Source organism: Copadichromis virginalis, linkage group LG11, assembly GCF_057382275.1.
Source record: "Copadichromis virginalis isolate Kocher_CV1m ecotype Utaka linkage group LG11, C_Virginalis_male_GT1.1, whole genome shotgun sequence".
In the NCBI taxonomy this organism is placed as follows: Eukaryota; Metazoa; Chordata; class Actinopteri; order Cichliformes; family Cichlidae; genus Copadichromis; species Copadichromis virginalis.
The window spans coordinates 36,083,462-36,107,222 of record NC_140628.1 but is presented as its reverse complement, the minus strand read 5'-3'; the positions used below and the strand labels follow the sequence as shown (position 1 = coordinate 36,107,222).

General features: G+C 39.5%; 2 protein-coding genes across 3 annotated transcripts; one reads left to right on the top strand and one right to left on the bottom strand.

The window, feature by feature from the left end:
- Nucleotides 1-104: 104 nt before the first annotated feature.
- efhb (EF-hand domain family, member B) lies at nucleotides 105-10,990 on the bottom strand. 2 transcript variants are annotated; one of them, XM_085472218.1, is made up of 13 exons: nucleotides 10,778-10,990; nucleotides 10,597-10,656; nucleotides 10,201-10,344; nucleotides 6,134-6,311; nucleotides 5,518-5,628; nucleotides 5,272-5,401; nucleotides 5,067-5,144; nucleotides 4,881-4,948; nucleotides 4,622-4,776; nucleotides 4,088-4,295; nucleotides 3,729-3,941; nucleotides 3,228-3,409; nucleotides 105-258 (listed from the first exon to the last, which is right to left on the bottom strand). In XM_085472218.1, the coding sequence occupies exons 1-13, from the start codon at nucleotides 10,838-10,840 to the stop codon at nucleotides 112-114; spliced, it is 1,737 nt and encodes a 578-aa protein (XP_085328344.1). In that variant the 5' UTR covers nucleotides 10,841-10,990; the 3' UTR covers nucleotides 105-111. The 2 variants fall into 2 exon arrangements, with proteins under 2 accessions (XP_085328344.1, XP_085328345.1); XM_085472219.1 differs by lacking the exon at nucleotides 10,597-10,656.
- Nucleotides 10,991-11,316: 326 nt separating this feature from the next.
- On the top strand, nucleotides 11,317-20,775 carry rab5ab (RAB5A, member RAS oncogene family, b). The gene is made up of 6 exons (XM_085472221.1): nucleotides 11,317-11,498; nucleotides 13,318-13,534; nucleotides 14,364-14,515; nucleotides 16,419-16,541; nucleotides 16,786-16,879; nucleotides 18,801-20,775. The coding sequence occupies exons 2-6, from the start codon at nucleotides 13,369-13,371 to the stop codon at nucleotides 18,914-18,916; spliced, it is 651 nt and encodes a 216-aa protein (XP_085328347.1). The 5' UTR covers nucleotides 11,317-11,498; nucleotides 13,318-13,368; the 3' UTR covers nucleotides 18,917-20,775.
- The last annotated feature ends 2,986 nt before the right edge of the window (nucleotides 20,776-23,761 follow it).

The following is a 23,761-nucleotide window of genomic DNA, read 5'->3' as shown; positions in this document are numbered from 1 at the left end:
GGTGGTTTAAAAAAAGCTTTCCTAACAAACTAAAACAAATTTTTGTGAGAAGGACAAACTTCTATGGATGAGGAAAATTGTTAGTGTTAAAAAAAAAAAAACCCTTCGGTATTACATTGCTTTTATTTCCCTGAGAACGTTGCGGAAATTCTCCACACAAACCTCCCTGGTCGGTTGCTTCATTGACGCGAGTTCCCAGGCTTCCTCAAACGTCTCCTCCGAAATATTCACACCAGCATTCCTGAAGATTGTTGCAATCTGTAAGAAATATGTCAGTAACAGTAAGAAAGATTCAAGCAATGAAGTCAAGCAGTGAAGCTGCTCAGGCACACTGTTGTCTGCCATTTCTTACTCATCACTGTCATCGCTCTGTTATTCTTTCATAAATGGAGTCTGGCAGCCCCCAACTCTCTATGGTAAAATATTTTTAAATCTGGCAGGCTGATAACAGAAAGACCATAATATGTATAAAAGACTGGACTGGACTATAGACGGTAACTTTGACGGATTGGGGTTGGTATTTTGTTTGTTGAATCTTTGGTTATGTGTTTGGAACCAGAATGGCTCGTAAATGGACAAGAGTGAGGGGGGGCTACGCTATTAGCTAAGGCTACCAACCTGACTTAGTAAGCTGCATCCACAGATTGTTAATTAGTGCTAACATAAAAAATTCTTGCTTCAATTTAACTGAAAACTCATGAGTGGAGACCTCTTGGACAGTCTTGTTCAGTAACTTGAATTAATTGAGGTTAGAAGAGTGTCTTGGCACCTACGTGACACTCAGAGCAGCCATGCGCTTAATTATTCCTACATTTGGCGTTTACAGTTTAAACTAGTTATTTTTAAAAATGTTCTAATAAAGCGGGAAATTAGCTGTGGACACCAAAATGGTTTATATCTGCTCTACTTTAAACATGAGATTCTAGAGGAGCTGACACACTTCTGAAGCCAGCCTTAAGTGGTCTTAGAGGAACTGCACTTTCTGGTACTTCTGTTCTGACTTTATTTTTCAGCTCTCTGGAAGGACTCCTGATTACTTTCACCATTTCATTTGCATTTTATACTGTATTTCTACACCTTCCAGGGCTCTAGACTAACTTGTTGCCACGGTTGTGCTGGTGCGACTTTTCTTAGGCGCACCAGCACAAAATTTAAGAGCACCCAAATTTTTCAACTGCACCGCTTAACACCGCAGTTTTACACTTCGCACTTTTTGGGGGGGAAATTTTCTGTCCATACAGACAATATTGATTTGCAAATGATTAACTAACAATCTTGTCAACACAAAGTTCTTTATTTGGAGCACAGTTCTACAAGAAAGATAAGTTACTGAAAAAGTGCTTGTGCTTAAAATGCTTTGGCAATATTGTAGACAATGTTAAACTTAATCATCACATTGGCCTCCTTTGACGACCTGTTTGCTGCTGCCTGTCACTGAAAGGCAGTGGGGAGAGGGGACACTTGGACAGTGCATTTATCGCAGCATATAATGTGTTTTCTGGATACACTGTGCTTTTTCAGCGTTCAGAGATTGATGGCTCCGTGTCAGAGCACTGGCTATGAATTTCAGGCGGATCAGGCCTTAACTTAACAAAAAAGTTATCAATAGTTCTTTTCATCTTTTTTTATTACCCACACCTACATCCACTTCTGTCAGGCCTAGGCTACTCACTAAGGCTGGGCATCGTCACTGATTTCTATAATCCATTCGATTCCGAATTACAAGGTCCCGATTCGATTAGATTAATTTTTACCCAGACAGTCAGAAATATTATAATTCTGATCATTTATCAGTACTGATACATGTGAGGCTTTATCAGAGGTGTAGCATCACAGCAGCAGATGCCTTTGTATCAAAGTAACTGAGGATAAAACACAGAAAAACATGAAGGAGATTTTCCTGGCCTGGCTTTTTCTAGCAGATAACCTTGAAAATATACTGCAGTAGTAATTATGCATATTTTGCATAATTTTAAAAAGTTTAAATTTCTTCAGTATTGAACAGCAGAAATTAAATGACCTCTGATGAGAAAGCCTAAGTAAAAAAAACCCCAAAAAAACAACAACAAACAAACAAACTAAAAACAACAGCGTGATTTTTATCGTGGTGAAAGCAAAACAGCAAAGGTAAGAGGGAATTCATGACGACATTTATTAAATGTGAAGCGTAGTTTGGGTCTTGTTTTGCTGCTGGTTCAGTAAATTTGGTTGGAGAGAGACAAAACCTGCAGCTCAGAATCTAGCACAAAAAAGACGTAAACACAAAGCAGACCGATGCTTCAGAATCAGCGAGCTGTCGGCTTTCAGCCCCGACGGCATGTCCATGCTGTCAGGTGAGAAAGCCGAGAAAGAGAAAGCTGATTCTGATGCGTCGGGTCCAAGCTCTGTGTTTACATCTTTGTGTGGAATCCGTTTACCTGCTCTCATTTACTGTTTGGTGGTTGTTCAAATAGTTTTGTGAGCTTTAACCTGAGATTCTGCCGCAAAATACATTTATATTTAAAACTCGATTCAAGATTTAATGAATTGATATCGCTTTATTCCAGCTACTCACCTCTCTCTATCCACCTGTACTTTCAAATGTACACACGAAATTGAAAAATTTGGTTGCTGGTCGCACTCTAGAGCCCTGCCTTCAGTAATTTCACATTTAGACGTATTTATGCATGTAATTCTTCCACCATTGTGGGGGGACACCAAGTCATTCCTAAGCCAGCCAAGACATGAAATCTCTCCAGCAAAAACTGTCCATAAAAACTGAACAGAATCAGTGACAAAAGGCAGCCCTGGCAGAGGTCAGAGTTCAGCATCCATGAGAAATGAGTTTGACTTACTGCCAGCAAAGATTCTGAATTGATCTTTAAAAAACAAAGAAAAAAGAAAAACTCAGACATAAGCCTTTCTTAGGCAGATACATTATATGGGCCAGACTTTGATGCAGTAAATGAGATTACCCACATCAGTGGTGTTTATTTTATGGAACAGACCCCATTGTTGTGCATCAACTGACCTATAGTGTAATAACTTTTTAAACGCTTATCTCACTTATCCTAACTTCAAAAGCACAATGCTGTGATAACTTTTTTCCTCTGTGTCAGAAAAAAAATGTAAAATTGTTTCTGTTGGCAAATAATAATAACAATAATGTTCTTTTTCATACAAATAATAAAAGATGGTGAGATTTGAAAGATAGACAGTGCCACCCCAGTCTCATCTATAGGCTGTACCTCCTCCTTGCTGCGAGGACAGAAGAAATGTTCCTCATAAACACCTTGCAGGGCATGAACTGATGGATGTAGAAGATCTCCAGCTGTGGATGTATCACCATAATTGTTTTTGTCACTGACTCTTTTAATGCGAGGAGCTGGAAGATCTGAGCGCACAGATGGGATCCCGTATGTACGTCCATCTATTTAAAGAGAGACCAGATGATGTACAGGGAAGGGAGTAAAAAGTAAGCAAACTACGTAAAACATTTCTAAAATACAAAAGGATGTTTTCAAATATGCACAATCTAAAATATCTCATGTATTTGATTTTATTAAAAATGGCTGGTTTTGATGAGTTGGTACGACAGTGATTTGAACTGTGTCATGAGGAAGATCTGTGTTTAAGAAGAAGTGAATGACAGTGGATTCCTGGTATATTCCTTCCTTAATCTTGTCCAAAGCGAGAAGCAGCTTTAATAGCGCAAAACATATTTGTCAGCTTAAAGTCTCCTGACTTACCTGATGGGAAACGACCAGCGCCTGCAGCCCCGATGAGGGAGGAGGTAGTTCTGAAGTGGTCTGGGGCTGCCCTTGTCTGCCTAAGGCTTCTAAGAGTTTTCAGTGAGCTGCCTGGCTCAACAGGCTGCAAGTCCTCAAGATCAACCAACCGACAGGCATGAAGCTGTGCTGTCACTCTTTCTATGTCACCTGGAGCTGAGCTGGTTTGACGCTCTGCAGATAAATTAATCAGACCAAAATGTAAAAACTACTTAAATCTGTCGTCTTTTGGCATTCCATATTGTCGGTGGTATCAGTGCAGTTTTAGTTCTGTGATGAAGCATAAAATCAACCGATAGATTAAATTGCCTTCTTCTTACCATTTGCAATAATGCACTGCTCTCGAATGTTGATGGGCATTTTGTCTTTCCAGTTGAGAAAGTTGGCAAACTCCAGAAAGTTGATAAACCCGTCCTTGTCTGTGTCACAGTAGTCCATCAGGTCATCCAGGACCGACTCACTGACGTTCAGCTGGAACTGATGACACACTGCACGCAGGTCCTCTTTGTCAATCATCCCCTTTCCTTTCTGGTAATTAACATAAAAAACAGATTCATAATCCCTATAAACACATTTTGAACATGTAGAATCTGTAGGCAATGGGCAAAATATTTGGTACTGGTTTCTAGTTTCATAAATAACAACCCTTTGAACCCATACAGACTTCGGTATGTGTTTAGAAGTGTGACACAAGTCTGCAAAATGAGAATTAAAGCTCTATTACTTTGAAAATCATCTTACCACAGAGTCACACATCACTGGCTTTATCTTAAAACCAACAGCTTGACTTCCTTACTACCAGCACTTTGACTTATCAAACACAAGTTGGCAACCTGTTGTGAGTCTATTCATACCTTGTCATAATGTCTGAATGCCTTTAGCAAGGAGGGGAAGTTTTCAAAGTTGACCTTCTTGAGGTGATGCCTCACTGCATTCACCAGGCTGCGCTGTCTGTCTGGGCCTCTCGTGTACTGCCGTGGACCTGTGGAGTAGATCAGCTCTCCAATGCCTGCAAAGGAAGTATTTGTTGTCTTCAACTGAAAAAGCTTTTTCTAAGGACACACCAAATATTCCCGTATGTAAGGCGGGAGAACATTTTTATACAAAATTTACCAAAATCATCCGGTGGTAAGACCATTCCAAACGTGTGATCAGGCAGAACAGGCAACGTTTTTTCTCTCCTGAAGAACATGAAAAGAAATGGGAAAATTTAATAAAATCTTAGTGAGATAATTACAGGTCTCATATGTTTCATTACAGACAGTTTAAAAAAAAAAAAAAAAAAAAAAAAAAAAGTACTTGACGATGGTTTTGCCCATTTGTTGTGCTATCTTCTCTCTGTTCCCAGATCTCTTCCAAGCAGCTGGATTGTAAAACCTAAGAAAAAAATATGAACAATTCGAGTTGGCTTTCACTTTTTAAATTAGAAGGACAAGGAGCAGATATGCAGTGTTAAGGAAAAACAAAAGAATTTGCTGCATGGCCACTTTATTTCGGTGCTTACTTCTGTGATTCACCCAGCCAATGAAGAGTTTTGCCAAGATTACGGCCATCGTTGAAATGAGGTGTGAGGATCCCAAACCTGCTGTCTTTACTGTAACGAGTCCTGTCATAATTTCTATTAATTTGTTCACCTGGAATAAAGTAAGATAATCACACTGTGGTGAAAATGATGAAATGAATTCCAGAAATAGACCGTTAGTGGAAAGAGTAAAGACAGCATCAATAGTATGATTTTCTTCATTCTTACCAACAAAATAGGCATTACGGCTACGGATGTAAGCATCATGTGCCACCTCAGCTTCCCTCTCTACCTCCTGTGCTGTTTTTGCAGGGTTAATAATCTCACGCACACCCAAACCTTGATGAAAGGAACGGGAGATAGTCAGAAAATATATAAAGAAATATAAGAAAAATATATAAATATAAGAAAACTTAGAATGTAAAACAAAAAATGTAAAAGTTTTAAAATGTTTCAATGACAGCACACAACCATTACAAACTTAGCCTCCTGGGACCTGGTGTCCACATATGTGGACATCACATTTTGGGTTGTCTAGACCAAAATACTAAATTTTGCCCTACAAGAGCCCGATATCCACTTACAAGGACATTATACTGCCACTGTTCTATCAAAATTTAAAGTGAATGTCCTCATATGTGGATCACATTTTTCTTAGAAACAAAACTCAGGTAAAAAAATAAAAGAAAATCACGTAATCCTTTGTTTTTACATTCATCAGGTCCCAAATAGCTCAAATAGCAAAGAGAAATTAAAAATGCATGCCATGAGTTTCGGTCTTAGGAGGTTAAACCAACTTTCTTGTTGTTTTATTAGCTTTTGACTTATTTAATGTTATACATACCTTTTACTGTTTTTATGCCAAATGTAGTTTTCTCATTACACAATGGGGGGAGTTCAGAACGTTGGACACATGATCTGCCTAGAGGAGCCTTCTTATTTGAGGCATATACAGATTCACTTAGTTCTTGTAACTTCTGCTGGAACAAGGTCTTTGGGGATGGATTTAGCAAGCTTTCACTCTGTAGGAATGATGTAAAACGATTATTGTCAGTCAGTATTCTAAATGTGTCATTGTATACTTTAAATTTTCTACTCAAAGCAACATTGTGCACCAGCTTCCAAACACGGTGACATCACAAAACAGATGTGAATACAGAGAAAACTCCAGAAAGCAAATAGAAAAACCATCATCAATGTCTGCTTCTTAGGAAAATTCAATTTGAGGGGTAACATAAAATCATGAAAAAAGCAAATGACTTACTTAGGGAAACCACTATAATACAGCAGTACAATAAATGCGTCTGACAGGGGTAGATCGTTTTTACTTCCAACATACAAACGTACAAATACATCCTCTTGCACCGCTTCGCCTCTAATGCCATGTGCACACAGGCAGGTCAGAAAAGAAGGAAAATGGAAGAGAAGGTCCAATATTAGGCTTTTTCATTCTACGACAAAGCCAGTAAGTAGTGAGCCAGTGCTTTTTCAAGTGTTGTTGATCATTTCCTAAGTAATCCTACATTAATATTTTCCATCCCTTATAATTTGTTGATCATTATCAATCTCAGTTGATATGTGCTCAAGTCCAAAAGAGCATCCCAAAACACAGATACTGTATGTGTGTCTGTGAAGGTTCTCAGTCATCCAGGTCATTGTAGTCAAAGGAGCTTGGAAAGAAAAGGGTCTGGACTTCTTTAAGTTGCTTGAAGACGTTTCACCTCTCATCCGAGAAGCTTCTTCAGTTCTAAGGGTCAAATGGTGGAGAGTCCCAGATTTAAACCCAGTGGGAGTTTCCCCCCAAAGAGGGACAAAAGACCCCTGATGATCCTCTACCTAATCACATGAGCCAAGGTGTGAAAGCGGGTGTGGGTCACAATCAGCCAGGGTTTCGGGTGAGCTCATTGTGAAACCTGGCCCCACCCTATCATGTGATTTCCTGAGGTCAGATGGCCCAGGATGTGAGTGGGCGTTAAGGCGTCTGGGAAGGGATCTCAAAACTGGATTATAGATGGCAGAGAGTTGGTGTCGTAAACCACCGCCTCTGTTCAAAGATGGTCGCTCACAGGGGACGTAAATGGCTTCTTTCACTCCTCTTTCAAACCATCTGTCCTCTCTGTCCAAAATGTGAACGTTGGCATCCTCGAAAGAGAACGCCCAATTAAGATAACCGCATGTTTTAAGTGCTTCCTTTACATGTGTGTGTTCCTTCTTTTTCCCTTCAGGCTTAGAGGGAACATGTTCTGCCCGGTGGTGTAGGGTCCTAATTACCCCAAGTTTGTGTTCCAGAGGGTGATGGGAATCAAAGAGGAGGTACTGGTCCGTGTGTGTGGGCTTCCGGTAAACTTCAATGTTGAGGTTGCCATTCTCTTCAATGTGCACAGCGCAGTCCTGTATACTGTATGTGTGTGTTTTGAACAGAGGTGGGACCAAGTCATTGTTTTGCAAGTCTCAAGTAAGTCTCAAGTCTTTATCCTCAAGTCTCAAGTCAAGTCTCAAGTAATGTCAGGCAAGTCAGAGTCGAGTCTCAAGTCACTGGTGTAAAAGTCCGAGTCAAGTCACAAGTCTGAAATTTTGAATTTCAAGTCCTTTCGAGTCTTTAAAAAAAAAAACGAAAAAATAATGTTGCAGTTATATGCTAAATGTAAATATTAGACCATGTAATTTTTAAATCTGTGTTTTTCTCAACACATGACAAAATAGTGAACTTAGAAAATATACACAAATTGTGAAATTGCACCTCTTTAAAATGCAGCTCAATTAAACCTAGCTCCAAGAATAATTTTCACCGACAGTTCTGAGATAAGCTGCATGTTATTCTTGGATGCGGTTGTAGGACCAGCTTTAAAATCGCATGACAAAAATATCATACATATTAAAAAAAACTGAATCACCAACGTAGCCTGGAAAACATTTGTTAGTTAGATGAAGTCAGCTATCTCATCATAGCATATTTATATGCATATTTATAATCATACGGTTCTTGGAGTGAGTGCACACACTCATGAAGTTTAGTAACTTCAGGTCACTGCAACAAGTCCAGGTACAGTTTACCGACGGATGGGTGCAGGACCTTGAAATGCACCGTGTAGAACGAAAGACCATCGTACGTATCATAAGTTTACCAGTCTCACAAATCGTCGTCATAAATACACATTCGTTAACCGTTTATTAATAGGACCTTTGAGCTCAACGGTAATTAATTAGTAGTGGAAATAATTTCTGGTACCCATCACAGAAATGTAGCAGTGACAATAATACTGTATGCTGTAATCGTACTGGGCAATTAGTGATACAAAAAACCTGTTTGATCCTGTGAATAAAAGTATATGTTTTTGTCAATGTACCATAATAACAGAAGCGAAACGCAATATTGTGTCAGGACAATTCACTATTTATGCACAATAAACAAAGGAGCATAGCGCGACCATTTCTGTTCAGCGCCAGACTTGCTTGTAACCTATATCACCAATTATGTTAAGAAAAATGACGTATTAACTACTAAAAAACACTGACCTTTGTGTAAATGCTTGGAGCAGACTAACCTGTGAGCTGGAGGGTTCTGGGATGTTATATTTGATCTTTGAATGGCTGCAATCCAGACCATCCGTCGCGTCTTTGTTACTTCGGAAACATGGCTCGAACAATTTCTCTTCAACGACGTAATCCGATAACAACCGATCTCTTTACCCGTCGGCTTCCCGTGGCTGTCATGCGACCGGCTATTGCAGTTAATAATACAACAGCTTCTTGACATTTTTGTGTTTCTTTTTATCGCTGTGTGACTGATTTCAATTGAAAGCCTGCATGCGCTAGTACCGCTTGCCACGAGTTCCCAGAATCCTTTGCGGTTCTACCCGTGAATGACGTCACATTTTCAATCTCTATATAATATGCATGTTAAATTTTATATTTGGGGTAAAATATCAAGTCTTTTCAAGTAAACCGGTTCAAGTCCAATTCAAGTCCCAAGTCATTGGTGTAAAAGTCCAAGTCAAGTCACAAGTCTTAGAACATTTTTTCAAGTCAAGTCTAAAGTCATAAAATTAATGACTCGAGTCTGACTCGAGTCCAAGTCATGTGACTCGAGTCCACACCTCTGGTTTTGAATGTGCACAAAAGTAGCCTTATATCTGATATCTGCACTCTAAAGCTTGTCATAAATCATGAAGAGTACAAACAAAAGTAAATCATACACATTTGAACACAAACTTAACAGGGATAACAAAAACAGAATAAGTGAGAGCCTCACTGTATTTTAATCCAGGATAGTTTGAACTTTTGCCAATGTTTTTGACATTTTTTTTATCATAAATTGATGTACAAAAGGTAAAAATTCACATATGAGCATCCTCCAAATCTTGAAATGAAATCTATTACTACTTTATCAACTGTAAGGTGGTGAGACTTCCTTCCTTCCATACTTAAGTCACTAAAGTCAAAGTCAAAGTCCAACTTAAACAACAGTACAGTTGTACACAGTTACATACAGGATATTATTTGTAGCAAGTGCTAGTTTAAGTGCTAGTTCAAGTGTAACTTTTTATTGTGATTGCACAGTCATACTTTGTAAAATAGTGAAGGAAATTGTAGTACTACCATACATCAAAGATGTACAGCAGTATAAACAAAACAAAATAAATAAATTCCATATATATGGAATAAAAAATATACAGTGTGTCCAGAAAATTTTATATACTATATTATATTTAATTTTCTGCACTGTATAAATGCCATTTCATTTATTGTGTCAATTCCATTTAAGTTATATGAGCCTTAAATCCACTACCAAGCAGAGCAATACATGAGTCATTGGTCATGATCTAAACAAAATATCAACCTATCAAATTTCAGTTTAGTTAAAAACCTTCCCTGTTGTCCCTTTAACAATCACAGGAAGCTCATACTCACAGTGAGGGGTGCTTTGGTGATGACACCATGAACAAGAGTGCTGCCAACATCTGGGTCATTTGCCTTCCCTGTGTGGACTCGGATAGTTCCTGGTCCGGGCTGGTTGCTATTGCGGAATTTCCTCACCACCGGTGGAGTCGTGGGCTGAAATTTACAGGGAAAGAGTTAACCCACAATTTCACACATTTTGTCTAAAAAAAATAATAAATCTGATTAATAATCCCAACAGATGTAAAACAACTGTTTTAAACTGAGATAATAGATAGAGACGTCCAAAGAGCTTCAAGTGATTTTTCGGGGGGGGGGGGGTTTCACTTGGAAGTTATACTTTCCAACAATTATCCCCACTTCCGGATGCTCTGAATGCCATGTCTAAACACATAAAAATGAACTCACTCTTTCCACTTCTCGTAAGCAGATTTTGACACTGTCTCCTGGAGGTATTAATTTCCCGGCCTGCATTAAAGAAAAAAAAAAGTTCACTATGGTTAATATTAGAGAAATAAAGGTCTATTTTACTAAAACAATACAATAGCAGTACGATAGCACAGGATAAGCTATCTTAAAATAGACTTACTTTCGGTATATTTCGGATTCTGTCAGTACATTTCACTTCGCTAGACGTGTTAATGTCAGTCATAATGAATTTAGATAGAGCCTTTGTAAAGTTTGTCTCTAACTAGGTATGGGAAGTTTTTAAGGCCAAACGGGTTTCTGTCGTGCTCGGACGCAGAGCTGTGCACCTGTTTAAGTACCGTTGCCTAGCAACATAGTTCAGCAATTCAACTTAATACTCTAGTTTGGTTTAAAATACCTTTCAAGCGAATCAAAGATTGTGATAACCAATGGGGAGACCATGTGAATGACTAACTTGTCCAAAATAAAACACATTGTCTAATGTATTTATTGCTTTGAGTCAGTGGCATTAACCTTGAACCGCAATCCCTGCTTTTAGCTCACTAGCTTAAAGATAAAAAAAAAAAAATGTAAATACTCTCTTTTGTTATTTTGGAGACAGACATATTTCAATAAATTTGGTATGAATCCTGGCGTGTGATTGGTTGGCCACCCTGATACGCAGGCGGATTGTGAATTCCAGTCATACGATCTGTCATCATCCTTCGTACAATGCGAAAAGGGAAGTTGAAAGAAGTGGGAGAGCGAGATCGCTGAGCCTTATGAAATCTAACGTTTCAGCAGCTGGTTGGATACTCGACACACTGTGAACATACGTTGAAGTACTGCAAATACTGTCCTGGAGATACCTTTACCATTAACTACGCTCCTGTTTTTGATAGGTAAGTAGCTAATATTAGCTTTAGCTGACTAGCTGTAGGCTATCTGGAGGGCTCCTCCCGATGCGGCCGCAGCTGAACAACGTTAGCCTGCCCAGTACCTATTATTTGGCTAGCTAACATTAGCTAGCCGACACTGGAAGGGCCGTACAACTTAGCCTAGTTAACGTTGTTCTGCTGATAAATCTGAAGGTATCATCACGTTTAGATCACCCACACATTAGCATTAATCCACTTTTACTCTCACAAACAGTTGCAGTTCTCTTTCAAACGCTGCTTGATAAGCTACTTCACTAATTCACCGTCACGGAGCTAACGTTAGCTAGCTGTCACTAGCTGTACACACCCAAATCTCCATCATCTGAGTTTGAGCATTTTCAGAACTTATGTAAGTGTCATATTTAGTGCGTATAAGCTTGATTGGTATGCTGCTACCCGCACTCACGCCAGCGTTAATCAAGCGAAATCATGCTTTATAACAAACGCAGATTGGGTTTTGGACTAGGCATTTTGAACTTATGAGCTAGCTATGTTGCTAACGCTAGCAGTTGCTACCAACTAAAACGATCCACTCGGCAACAACACAACAAGTTATTTGTGGTGATCTCTGTGTCGTAACGCGATTTCGACGCTCGAAGTTGACAGCAATTATTTTTGGAGCGATGTTCTGTGTTTAGTTTGATGGTGGAAATGGTTAATGTCTAGGTTACAGAGGTAATCTGTTGTTGTGGCTGTTGTTTGTTTGACTACAAAATCATGAAAGACAAACAACAAAACCACTAAATTGACCCAAATACTTTTTCCCACACATGTGTCCAGACTGGTGGACATGTGTCCTCTTTCTGTCTGCCTCACGTAGTTGAAGCCACACACACACACGTTGTTTGTGTGTGAGTGTTGGGGTTTTCACTGCCAGAACAGTTGTTGAACTTGCCATTTGTAATTGTTGTTGAAGTGGTACAGGGTAATAACGTTAGAGGCACAAGTATAAATATATGTATGACATCAGTTTCCGAAACTTTGAACATGCTGTCAGGCAAAGTTTTCTCTCTCTCTCTCTCTCTCTCTCTCTCTCTCTCTTTAAATCTGGTATTGCTGCTTGTTACTATAGCGGACATCCAACTAATGTTTGTAGCTGAATGAGAGTCCGGTAATTTGAAATTATGTGTAATGTGTCAATTTGTACCAAACTAGAGTAAGTTTCCATTCATGTTTACGGGATTAGCCGTGGCATTTTGCCTTTGGATTTGGACTTCTTATTTTAAAAGAAATATAGTTAAAACAACATTATAAAATTTAACAGATCAAATATCAATTGCCCTGATACGCAGCTCTATACGCATCTCTATGCATTTAAAAAAGTAGTTTCCAGGAGCTTTTTATGAAGAGTTCTAAAAGCGGTATTTTTAGATTTAGGAATAGTGGTGTGGGTCATTAACCAAAGGCTAAAGCTGAATAATTTAAAACACTAATCAATTGCAGGGTTTGTCCTGGTTCACAATCTGCCTTTTAGGGTTGACAGTTGGTCTGTGTATTGATAAAATGAGCATGTTACATTACTTAACCAGGGGGATGCATTTCCCTTTTTCTTTTTCTTTTTTTGTTTTTATTTTACTTTGGTGGCTTCCAGAGATTTTGTCCTCTCCCCAAAGTGTATTAAATACAGGAAAAACCCTGAACTGGCACTTTGGTTTTTGCAGGGACTAAATGTTTTGCAAAGGCAAAATTACCACATAAATTCTTATTATCTTTCATTTTTGTATCAGTTAATAAGATCTTCTTTTATAATGACACCTTGCTTTATTTTCTTTCTCCTGCTCAGGTGTTTTTCTACAGTTTTTCACATCCCGGGGACGAGACCAGACAGTGTGACATGGCAAGTAGAGGCGGAGCCACGCGACCCAATGGGCCAAACGCAGGCAACAAGATTTGCCAGTTCAAACTCGTGCTTTTAGGAGAGTCCGCGGTGGGAAAGTCAAGCCTTGTACTTCGTTTCGTTAAGGGTCAGTTTCATGAATTCCAAGAGAGCACAATTGGAGGTACGTAATCCTTACGTCATCATAAGTCAGTGTTGGCGTGTTTGTTTTTGCTCTGTGAACAGGCCATCTCTGAGACTTCCAGTAAACCACATAATGGAATATTTACTAAATGTTATGCTAGATAACATAACGGCTACATGCAGATAGCTGTACTAAGAGTCATAGTCCCAGAGCCTAAAGTTCATTTAAGAAGTAAGGCTATAGAATCATCAAGGTGTGTTGGAGTAAAACAGAGAAAGTATCACCAGGGGAAACTGGAACTCCTCAAAAGAGCATGTAGCCAGTATGAGATTCAGTTGGGAAAAGGGGGAATGTGAGGAATTGTCAATATAAAAATGCCTTATTAGAACAGGCAGCTATGCAAATATTTTGGTCCATTAGGTTACTGCGTTTTGGTTATCTTGATAATCTCACCCTCAGCGCCAGGTGACACCTTTACTGTACTCACTACTGAAAATAATCCAATCATCCTGCCATTCCACCACTACTAGTCTGTGTCCAAGGCTGTGTGTTAAGATAAAAAAAAAGTCCTTTACAGTCAGTGGTCTGCTGGCATTAGCTGATTGGGTAAAAACAACATTTAAGTGTTATTCACAGTTCTCATTTCAGTTAAAACAGAGCATAGTTTTCAAACTAAGGTTTAACATGTGGTTTAAAAGTGCCTTTGAGCAAATCACACCCATTTTGATTTTGGATGTTTAATGTCATCCCCAAAGTCATTCCTTTGGTTTCCAACATTGGGCCATGTCACCTTGACTGAAACACATTTGTGTAGCTCAGTATTTAAAGACCCACTTGTCACTGGTCCGTCTGCTTTGTACCCCTGCAGCTGCCTTCCTGACTCAGACGGTATGTTTGGACGACACAACAGTCAAGTTTGAGATCTGGGACACGGCCGGTCAGGAGCGCTACCACAGTCTGGCTCCCATGTACTACAGGGGTGCACAGGCAGCCATCGTGGTCTATGATATTACAAATGAGGTTGGTCAGATTCCAGGCTTATGTCTGTGTAGCTGTTGGCACACCTGTTTTCATTTACCTTTGCTAGCTCAAACAACTTTGTTGTCGAAGATGAGGAAGTAGTGGGGCTTTCCACCTTAATATTTCTAAGCAGTGGTTAAGCTAAAAACAGAACCTTATTTTGGTATCCTGACACATTAAGAAATGACTCATCACTCAACAGACAATGTTTTGCAGACAGTGCTTAGACCTTAGATGTCTCCCGGGGGCATTGTCAGGGACGCGTTATATGTCAGCATATTTTCATGACAAAGAGAACATATTATTCTCTGTTTAATATGTAGACAGTGTGCAGGTTAACGATTTGTCCTGTTTCCAATGTTTGTCTGCTTCAACAGCCCTAGAGGGAACCTATTATGCTAATTTCCAGCTTCATGCTCCTATTCTTAACTCAGAGTAGCTTTGTGTGATTCATAGTTCCAGATCCTCCTTGTTTACCTTCTGCTGGACATTAGTGGGTGTAACCTCTCAGCTCTTGTCTAGTCTCAGCTGAGACGAGCTCTTTTAACTTGCTTCCTCCGCCCTTTAACAATAAGAACTTAAGTTGTGTAGCACCTGTAAATGCAGAGTTTACAAAGTGCTGTGACAGCCAAGCAAAAGCAGAATACCAAATTCAAACAGAAAGTTGGACATTAGGTGGAAAACGTTAACCTTAAAAATGGAAGAATTCTAACAAAAAATATGGAAGAAAATTAAAAAATGAATCTCAAACAATTCTCAGTCCTTGTAAACAAAACGTTCTAACAGCAGGTGGGTGGAGTTTGTGTTCAGTCAGAGCTGTGGGCCTGATGTGACCATAAGGCTGATTAATACTGACAACATACAGGGCCAAGAGTAGAACAGAGTGGCTGAAAGAGAGTAGCCTGAAGTCTGAGATTTGGGCTCACAGGGATTACTTTCACAAATGTCAATGTCGATTTTTGTGTGTACTGTGGAGATCCAGCATAACAATATCCAATGAGAGAAAAAGGGAAAAGCACGATAGATAGCATTTTAAACAAACTGATAAATAAATGAAACAGCTGCCAGTAAGAGAGCAGCTAATCTAGTTTTATCGTACATATCATATTACCTGAAAGTTGCATTGCTTCCTGGCCTGCATGACTAAAATGTGGATGTAGAGAGATTATTTTTCCTTTCATCTACTGTATGTATGTGGATAGGTGTGAGTCATTCTTGTGTAAAAGCTAATACAAGTCAAATCGAATATAGAACAGAGCAGAGTTTAAAGTCAGCATTATTCTCTCCTGTAGGTTTTACTTTAGTGACAAAGTCAGTAGTCGTTCCCCTTATCTTTTAATAAAAGCAAAGCACAGAAAGCTATAAAGCGCTTTGACATTTCTTTATTATTATTAAAGGTGGTAATCTTTTAAAGCACAGGTGTCGAACTCCAGGCCTCGAGGGCTGGTGTCCTGCAGGTTTTAGATGTGTCCTTGATCCAACACAGCTGATTTAAATGGTTAAATGACCTCCTCAACATGTCTTGAAGTTCTTCAGAGGCCTGGTAATGAACTAATCATTTGATTCAGGTGTGTTGACCCAGGGTGACATCTAAAACCTGCAGGACACCGGCCCTTGAGGCCTGGAGTTGGACATCCCTGTTTTAAAGAGATCGGGCTGAATGCAACATTTGTTTATTGTGCTGCATAAGTCATTGTAGTACAGCCTCTGCACACTGTGATGTTTACTGTAATATCTCATCAAAAGCATCACTATAATGATTGTGTCCCCTGGAACTTTTTTTAAAAGATAGACAAATCGGACATCATGGGAAAGTCTCCCTGTTATCGTCCATCACACAGGCCTTATTGCTATTTTCACTAATTGAGCCCCTCCACTTACCCCTCCCTGATCTGTTTTCCAGGAGTCATTTGTACGGGCAAAGAATTGGGTTAAAGAGCTTCAGAGACAAGCCAGTCCAAATATCGTAATAGCCCTGGCTGGGAACAAGGCTGATCTCGCAAACAAGAGAGCACTGGACTTCCAGGTTTGTCTTCTTAATTAACTTCAAGATGTGCGCAGAGCCGCAAAGTCATCTTCAAATAAAGTAGACTTTGTGGCAGGATTTGTTGAAGCTAACAGTAAATAATTCTTGGAATAATTGTCGTTAATAATCTGCCGAGAGAAAAACATCCTCTGCTTGGAACATGCCTACTTGGCTTTCTCTGCTGCTTCCTTGCTTTGTCAGTTCAAACTATGAAAAACTAATAATTTTGGTGTAACCTTCACAGGATGCACAGTCATACGCAGATGACAACAGCTTGCTTTTCATGGAAACATCAGCGAAGACCTCTATGAATGTGAATGAGATTTTCATGGCCATTGGTAAGTGTCTCCGCCGCAGGACTTCAAATATGAAGTGAAATACTGCTCGTGACCTTCAGAGCCAGTCACTAGCTGTAGTATTTAAGCACACTGAAACGTCTCTGAAGTATCCTTACTAACAGGAAATGATAGTGGCTGTGCACCTGTCGTGTTGTGTAAATATAATATTGTAGGATTCATCTCAGGGTGTGCATTTGTATGATAAAGTGCACAAGAGGCTCTTACTGCCTTCATCCAAGTGTGCATTTGAGTGCAGGTTGTGTAATATTAGGCTACCGGAATGCACTACTGGGCAGTCGGTTGGCTTCAATCCATAAACCTGGCAAATATTAAATGAGTGTGTGCAGTATTTATATGCAGGTGATCATCTGTCATTAATGAGCTGGATCAGTGAAAAAAAGCCACTGCAGAGTGTTAGCAAGAACCGGCGGGTTTTAAAGTGAACTGTGTGGTTTGTTAGCAGCTGCTAAATGACTCGTGTATTCACAGATAAATGGTGGATACTTGTAACGCGGGATGTTTGCAACTAGGTCCATAGCAGTTAATCCATCAGGTTCTGAAATTATATGTTGTATAGTGCTCACTCAGTCGTCCATCTTTATCCCCGATTGTTGAAACTTTGTCAGCAACCTCGAGTAATGTTGCATTTGAACAGATATTGTAATCTGAATCTAGTTTTGGTCTCAGAGAGTTGACGCGCGGCTAAGCTTTCATGTTGCTGAAGGAAGTTTGAGAGATGCAGTCGGGACTGTGATGCAGCTTCTGAAAGCTTAACTATATTTAGTTGAGTTTTGTATTTATTTAGTCTACTCGGTGGAATGTCTTGCAGAATGTGGTGTGCCAGCTGGCACTGTAAAATGCAGTTTGAGGTGTAATCACTGAGGCAGTACACAGTTTGTCCACCAGAGAGCGCTGTCAAGTTATTTTTAAATTGCGAAAGGTCTTGATTAGTTGCTCTCAGTTCTGTGGAAGTGCTTTTTGCTTTTTCATCCAGATGTTTTAACTGATGATGGACACACACTGTGTGAGAAATTCTAAACATTTAATAGGCAAAATAATATATTATCAGAAAGTATTTGAGTAGACTATAAGCGGATCAGTCTTTATAAAAGGGAGGGGGAAAAAATGGAAACCATTTGGCTGTGAGAGCGCCACTGAGGTGTGGGGCCACACCTATCTTCCGACTAAACCTTCATTTTGATCCTAGCCACACTCCTCTAAAGTGTCATGACTAGGTCATGGCAAGTTATGACATCGTGTTGACAAAATCTATCCCTGGACAAATTAACACCCGCCAAAGTACTTAGAGACCTATTGTAAGAACTAGCACAAAGGTGGTTTTCACATGTGGCCATGATGAGACAATGACTCAGAGTAAAAACAATACCAGTCATGTCTGCATGGCTGGTAAGAGCTGTTAGCTGCATTCCTGCCCTGACATTAGCATTGTTGCAACAGTTGGGGTGTGACTGTTCACACAGACATATAGGCTGTGCCAGAAATCAGTGCTAGATACTTTTCAGGGGTTTTCAAAAATACATTTTAGGGCTCATATTATTTGCTTAGTAAGTTAATTAATATCTCAAAGCGACTTCTCATAATGGTTCTTCACCCTGACACGCTGCTTTGGGAAGGAAATTTGGACTTTTGTGGAGGGGCAAAAACAGAGAGGGAGGTCGTGACAGCATTATTGCAAAACCGACTCGAACATGAAAGACATTTTATCTCGAATATATCTCTGAAAGCTAAAATTACAACTGGAAAAAATTATTAGGTATTATCTAAAATGTATCAAAAATAATGGGCTTATTTGAAGTTACTCTTCAAATAATTTTTGATGTAATCACCTGTCAGGTTGTGGTCTTTGCTTGTCTAAAATTTCTGTAGGTGCATTACTGATCCGCTGTCTTTCTCACTGCAGCAAAGAAACTACCCAAGAATGAGCCTCAAGTGACCGGAGCCAGCACCGGACGGAACCGGGGAGTGGACCTGACAGAGACTGCTCAGCCCACCAGCCGCCCATGCTGCGCTAACTAACCCAGCTCTTCCTGCTCATGCTCCCCACACAAATGCACTCTCCTCCTTCTGGCTCCTCCCTTCCTTCTCACCTGAACAACATCTGGACATCGGGCTTCTTGGCTTTCTGACGTCAGACCTGACTTCAACCTCACTCCCCTGGAATAGCTAAAAGACTCTGTATAGCTGCATTTCTAATACTTTTTTTTTTTTTTTTTTGATGTTCTCTCTCTTTTTTCTTTTTTTTTTTTAAACTTTTTTTAAGAAGTGTATATCAGTATAATGGATGCATGTATCACTACAACGCCTAAAGGAAAAAAAAAAAAGACAAAAAAAGAAAAACACATTTTTATCTCATATTCACTTGGAAGACTAACCCTGGTTAAGAAAGATGAGCGAGCGAAAAACCCATGAGCGTGTGATTATGTTTTGTATGAGTTTCTGATGAGAAGGTGTTGCCACTTGGCAGGGTCGGCTTCTTGGTGTGTGTGTGTGTGTGTGTGTGTGTGTGTGTGTGTGTGTGTGTGTGTGTGTGTGTGTGTGTGTGTGCGCGCGCGCGCGCGTGTGTGTTAATCTTTTCTTTTTGGTTGGGGTTTTTTTTTTTTTTTTTTTCTCTGTGCTCACTATTTGGAAAAAAACAAATTGTCCCCATCTTGAGGTGCCTGGATTCTCAGACTGTTTGTTGTGAGCCACTTGGGTGTCTCAGTGGTGCCAGGAAATGATTATCGTGCAAACCAACAACCCTTCCCTTCCTCTTCACATCTGTTACACAAGAAGATGCATCCCTCCAGGACTTCATTTAGGGGAGACTGTGGAAAATAAATTTGGGTACTGTTTGGTGTTTGAATAAATTCTAGCATGAAGAAGAAGAAGAAGGAAAAAAGAAACTGTCTTTATAAACATGTGACTCCTGAGTATGTGCAACCATGCATAGAGCAACGCTTGTCAGATTTCTGTACATCATACCCAACAACAAGCCTTCGTGGTGCCGAAAATGTGGAGTTTGACCTAAAATTTGACCTAAAGAAGGCTCTTATGTTGTCATCACAGTGTCATAGTAAAAACTTGGAGTGACATAGAGAGAGAAATCAACAGGAAACCGTAAGAGTGCCGAACATTCTGTTTTGCAAAGACTTGAATGTATGACTAGCGATATGTTTAAACTTTCAGCTTATCTAACCTGCTCTGTTTCCATTCAGGCCAGTAGTCAACCTGCATCAGTTTGGGTAATGTAGATGAACGGAGGGGCGTGGTTTTAAAAATTCAGACAGCATACAAACAGAAAATTGGACTATCACCCCATGTCACGAGTCTGTGGGGGGGAAAAAACGAAAAACTCTAATGTTGTTATAGGGTGCAATGTCGCAATGTTGTCTTCTTCCTTTAGTACAGCTTGCAGAGCTCGCAAGCTCACCAGGAAATTTATCTAGAGATGCCGAACAATTGTACAGTTCAGTATAGGTCTGCATTTTTTTTCTTCTTTTATTTACATTCTAGACCTTGTCACAAACTGGTCAAATGTTAAGCAGTGGTGGTCTTTTTAGGTATATGTAGTGTTATTAACAAAATCCCTCTCTGGTGTCTTGTTACTTTTCTCAGAAATGGTCCATGGTCGTGTTTGAAAGGAACTTTTATTGCATTGCACAGTGTTGATCATGTTTTAATTATTGATGACTGCCCTTCGATTTTATATGATGGACTGTATTGGACTTGCTAACCTTATGGCTATAAGGAAGTAGCATAATTAACCTAACTGGTGGTCTCTCTTACAGCTCAATGAATTTTAATGATGTAAAAACAGCATTACTAGTGATGGGCTGATCATTTTGAGTGTCTGAATACAACTTAATAAATCCAATAAAGAGGTCTGTTGTACAGCTTTTTGCTCTGAACATGTTGTGATATGCGGAGCAGTCGGACACTGCATGTCAGGCCCATATCCTCGTGAGTATATGATGCAAAATGTCCAATTTGGCCACATGTCACATTGAGTCATAAGGAATCTCAACAAAAATGACTGGATCTATATAAAATACTTAATAACTCATAACGGTCTGTGTAATCCTAATAAACAGGCAAATCAGACCAATCACAATAACCTCTTTGGCCCATCTTAGCTTGATGTCAAACAGAACTGACATTACACCCCTCCCATTGTAGAAGAGTTAGTTAAGGTTGCGTATAATTACCAGGTAATTGTTTTCTAGCATGCCAAATAAACTAAACACAAGCTGTCAAGATTAAAATGATGGGTAGAATATCAACTTTGCAGGTAATTTTGTGAAATTAAAATACTGAATGCTGGATGTTATGGAGACACAAATGTCTGATGTGCCAGAAGACCTGACCAGTGTTCTGCATTATCTAAACCATTTAAAGTCCACACCTCTGTGGCCAAAGCATTTGGCTCCTTGTTTGCATATGCCATCAGCTTTGTTTGGTTTTTGTAGTACAACATGCACATGTGTAAAAATACACCTATATAAACATTACTGACACTAACATTCATATTTTTTCTTATAGACACCATATATACTAAAAAGTACTTTCAGCTGTTCCCTCATTCACAAGGTCAGCACAGCAAGCAGTGACATATTTGAGGTGGCAGAGTCCTGATGGCCTTCCCGACACACCTTCCAAGGAATTTGCATCTCCTCCCAGGATCAAGTGAGTAAGCTCCTGCTTGTATGAAGTCACTTGTATACTGTACATATTACTCATATAATTATTCTAAATATGCAATAATTATTATTCCGTATAGTGGATATAAATGATTACTATATAAGTTAAAAATTCCTGTGAATTTAGCTGTGCATCTTCCTTCTTTGCAGTGACCCACAAATCACTTGACATAGAAAAGGTAAAATAAATAAATAAATAATGCTGAGATATCCTGGTTTATATATTCTGTAGTACAGGTCAGCATCAAAGTCTCAGTCATTAAAATCACAAATTATTAAACTGATCTTAGTTAGGTTTAATTGCAATTTCAATCTAGCGGCAGAATGACTTGCAGCTTCTTCAGGCTGCAAGTCAAAATGATAAAGTGATACATTTTGATGCGTCATTGCTGTGTGAATGCTGCATCTTTAAAAAGCTTTAAAGTGACTGGTTATGTGTATGTGGCTTTTACTATATGGTTAATATTACCAGGAAAAGTGCTCATGCACTCATCAGTCCATTCATTAGCTACACTTTGCTAATGCCATGCTGGTTCTTCGTTTGCCTTAATTCTTTATAGCATAGATTCAGCAAAGTGTTGGAAACATTCTTCGGAGATTTTGGTCCTTCTTGACATGAGATCATCATACAGTTGTTGCAGATTTGTCAGCTGCACATCCATGAACCCCTGTTCCACCACATCCTAACGGTACTCTTATTAGACTGAGATCTGCTGAATGTGGAAACCATTTGAGTACAGTGAACTCACTGTCATGTTCAAGCACCAAGGTTTGGACGATATGAGCCACCACTGTGTTCATAAAGGCATAGACATGGTCAGCAACAATACTCACGTAGGTGAAATGATGCTCTTTTGGTACTAAGGGGTTCCAAGTGTGCCAAGAAAATATCCCCAACACGAGCATCCCCAATATTTACACCAAATTCTGATCCTACCATCCAAATGTACATACCTTAGGTTACTTGCTATCAGTTGAAGAAGTCCATGTCTGACCTCTGACATCCACAAGATATTTTCACCCAGAGAACTAACGCACACTGAATATTTTCTCTTTTTTGGGCCATTTTCTGTAAACCCTAGAGATGGTATGCATGGGAAAATCCCAGTAGATCAACATTTTCTGAAATCCTCAGATGAGCCGTCTGGCACCAGAAACTATGCCACTCTAAAAGTCCCTTAAATCACATTTCTACCCCCATCTGATGCCTAGGTTAAACTTGAGCAAGTCTACAGGCCTAAAGGCATTGAATTACTGCCATGTGATTGGCTGATTAGATATCTGCGTGACTAAGCTGTTGAACAGGTGCACCTACTAAAGTGACCGGTGAGTTCAAATGTAGTCTACTGAGGTCAACAGCTTGTTTTGTACACACATATTAAATTTCACACCTCCAATTTGTCACACTTGAGCTTTGAGTTTTGGTCTACACCCATCCATTCGCACCACCATCCAACCGAATTTTCTCACTTGAGCTCACTTCTTGTCACTTCCAGGCCCGTGCTTCAGTATATATTCCCATCTTCAGCCTCTTCTCTCAGCATCTTGCTCGATGACATCCTGACACTTCAACAATCTCTATCCTTAAAGTCCACATAGATGAGTCATGTGAACTCTCAGCCTGATCACGTTTGGATAGGACTCAAATTACAGTTCTTAAAACCTTATTAACAGCTTGTTCATCGAGTTCTGCCCACACACTGCAGAGGCACGGAGCGGCAGATAGAGAGAAGAGTGGTAAGGCTGTATAATACAGGGATAAATATCCAATTAAATTGGAGGCTAAAGTGGCAAAAAACCTCTTGGAGAACTTGATGATGCTCCTCAACTTGACAGCGCTGTGATAAGAGGTTGATTGCACAAAAAAACAAATCATTCCCTATTGGTACAAAGTCAGTCATTTAAAGATTTCAACTTTCACTACAACATCATGGAGAAAGAGTTTGCTTTTGCTTCTCACAGTATTTCTATAAAGTCTTGTCAGTCCACTGAACTGTCAGACGTTCTCAGAAGCACTGTTTCTCCAATTGTAGTAAAATTTGAAACAATGTATATTTTAAGATACTCCTGCAGGAGGTAGAACAAAGCACAGCCACATTTTTGCATATCCTCAAAGGTGTCTGAAGGAATTTTAAGCAAATTGTCATTTAAAAATATTTTACTGTACAATCAGTTGCATCAACAG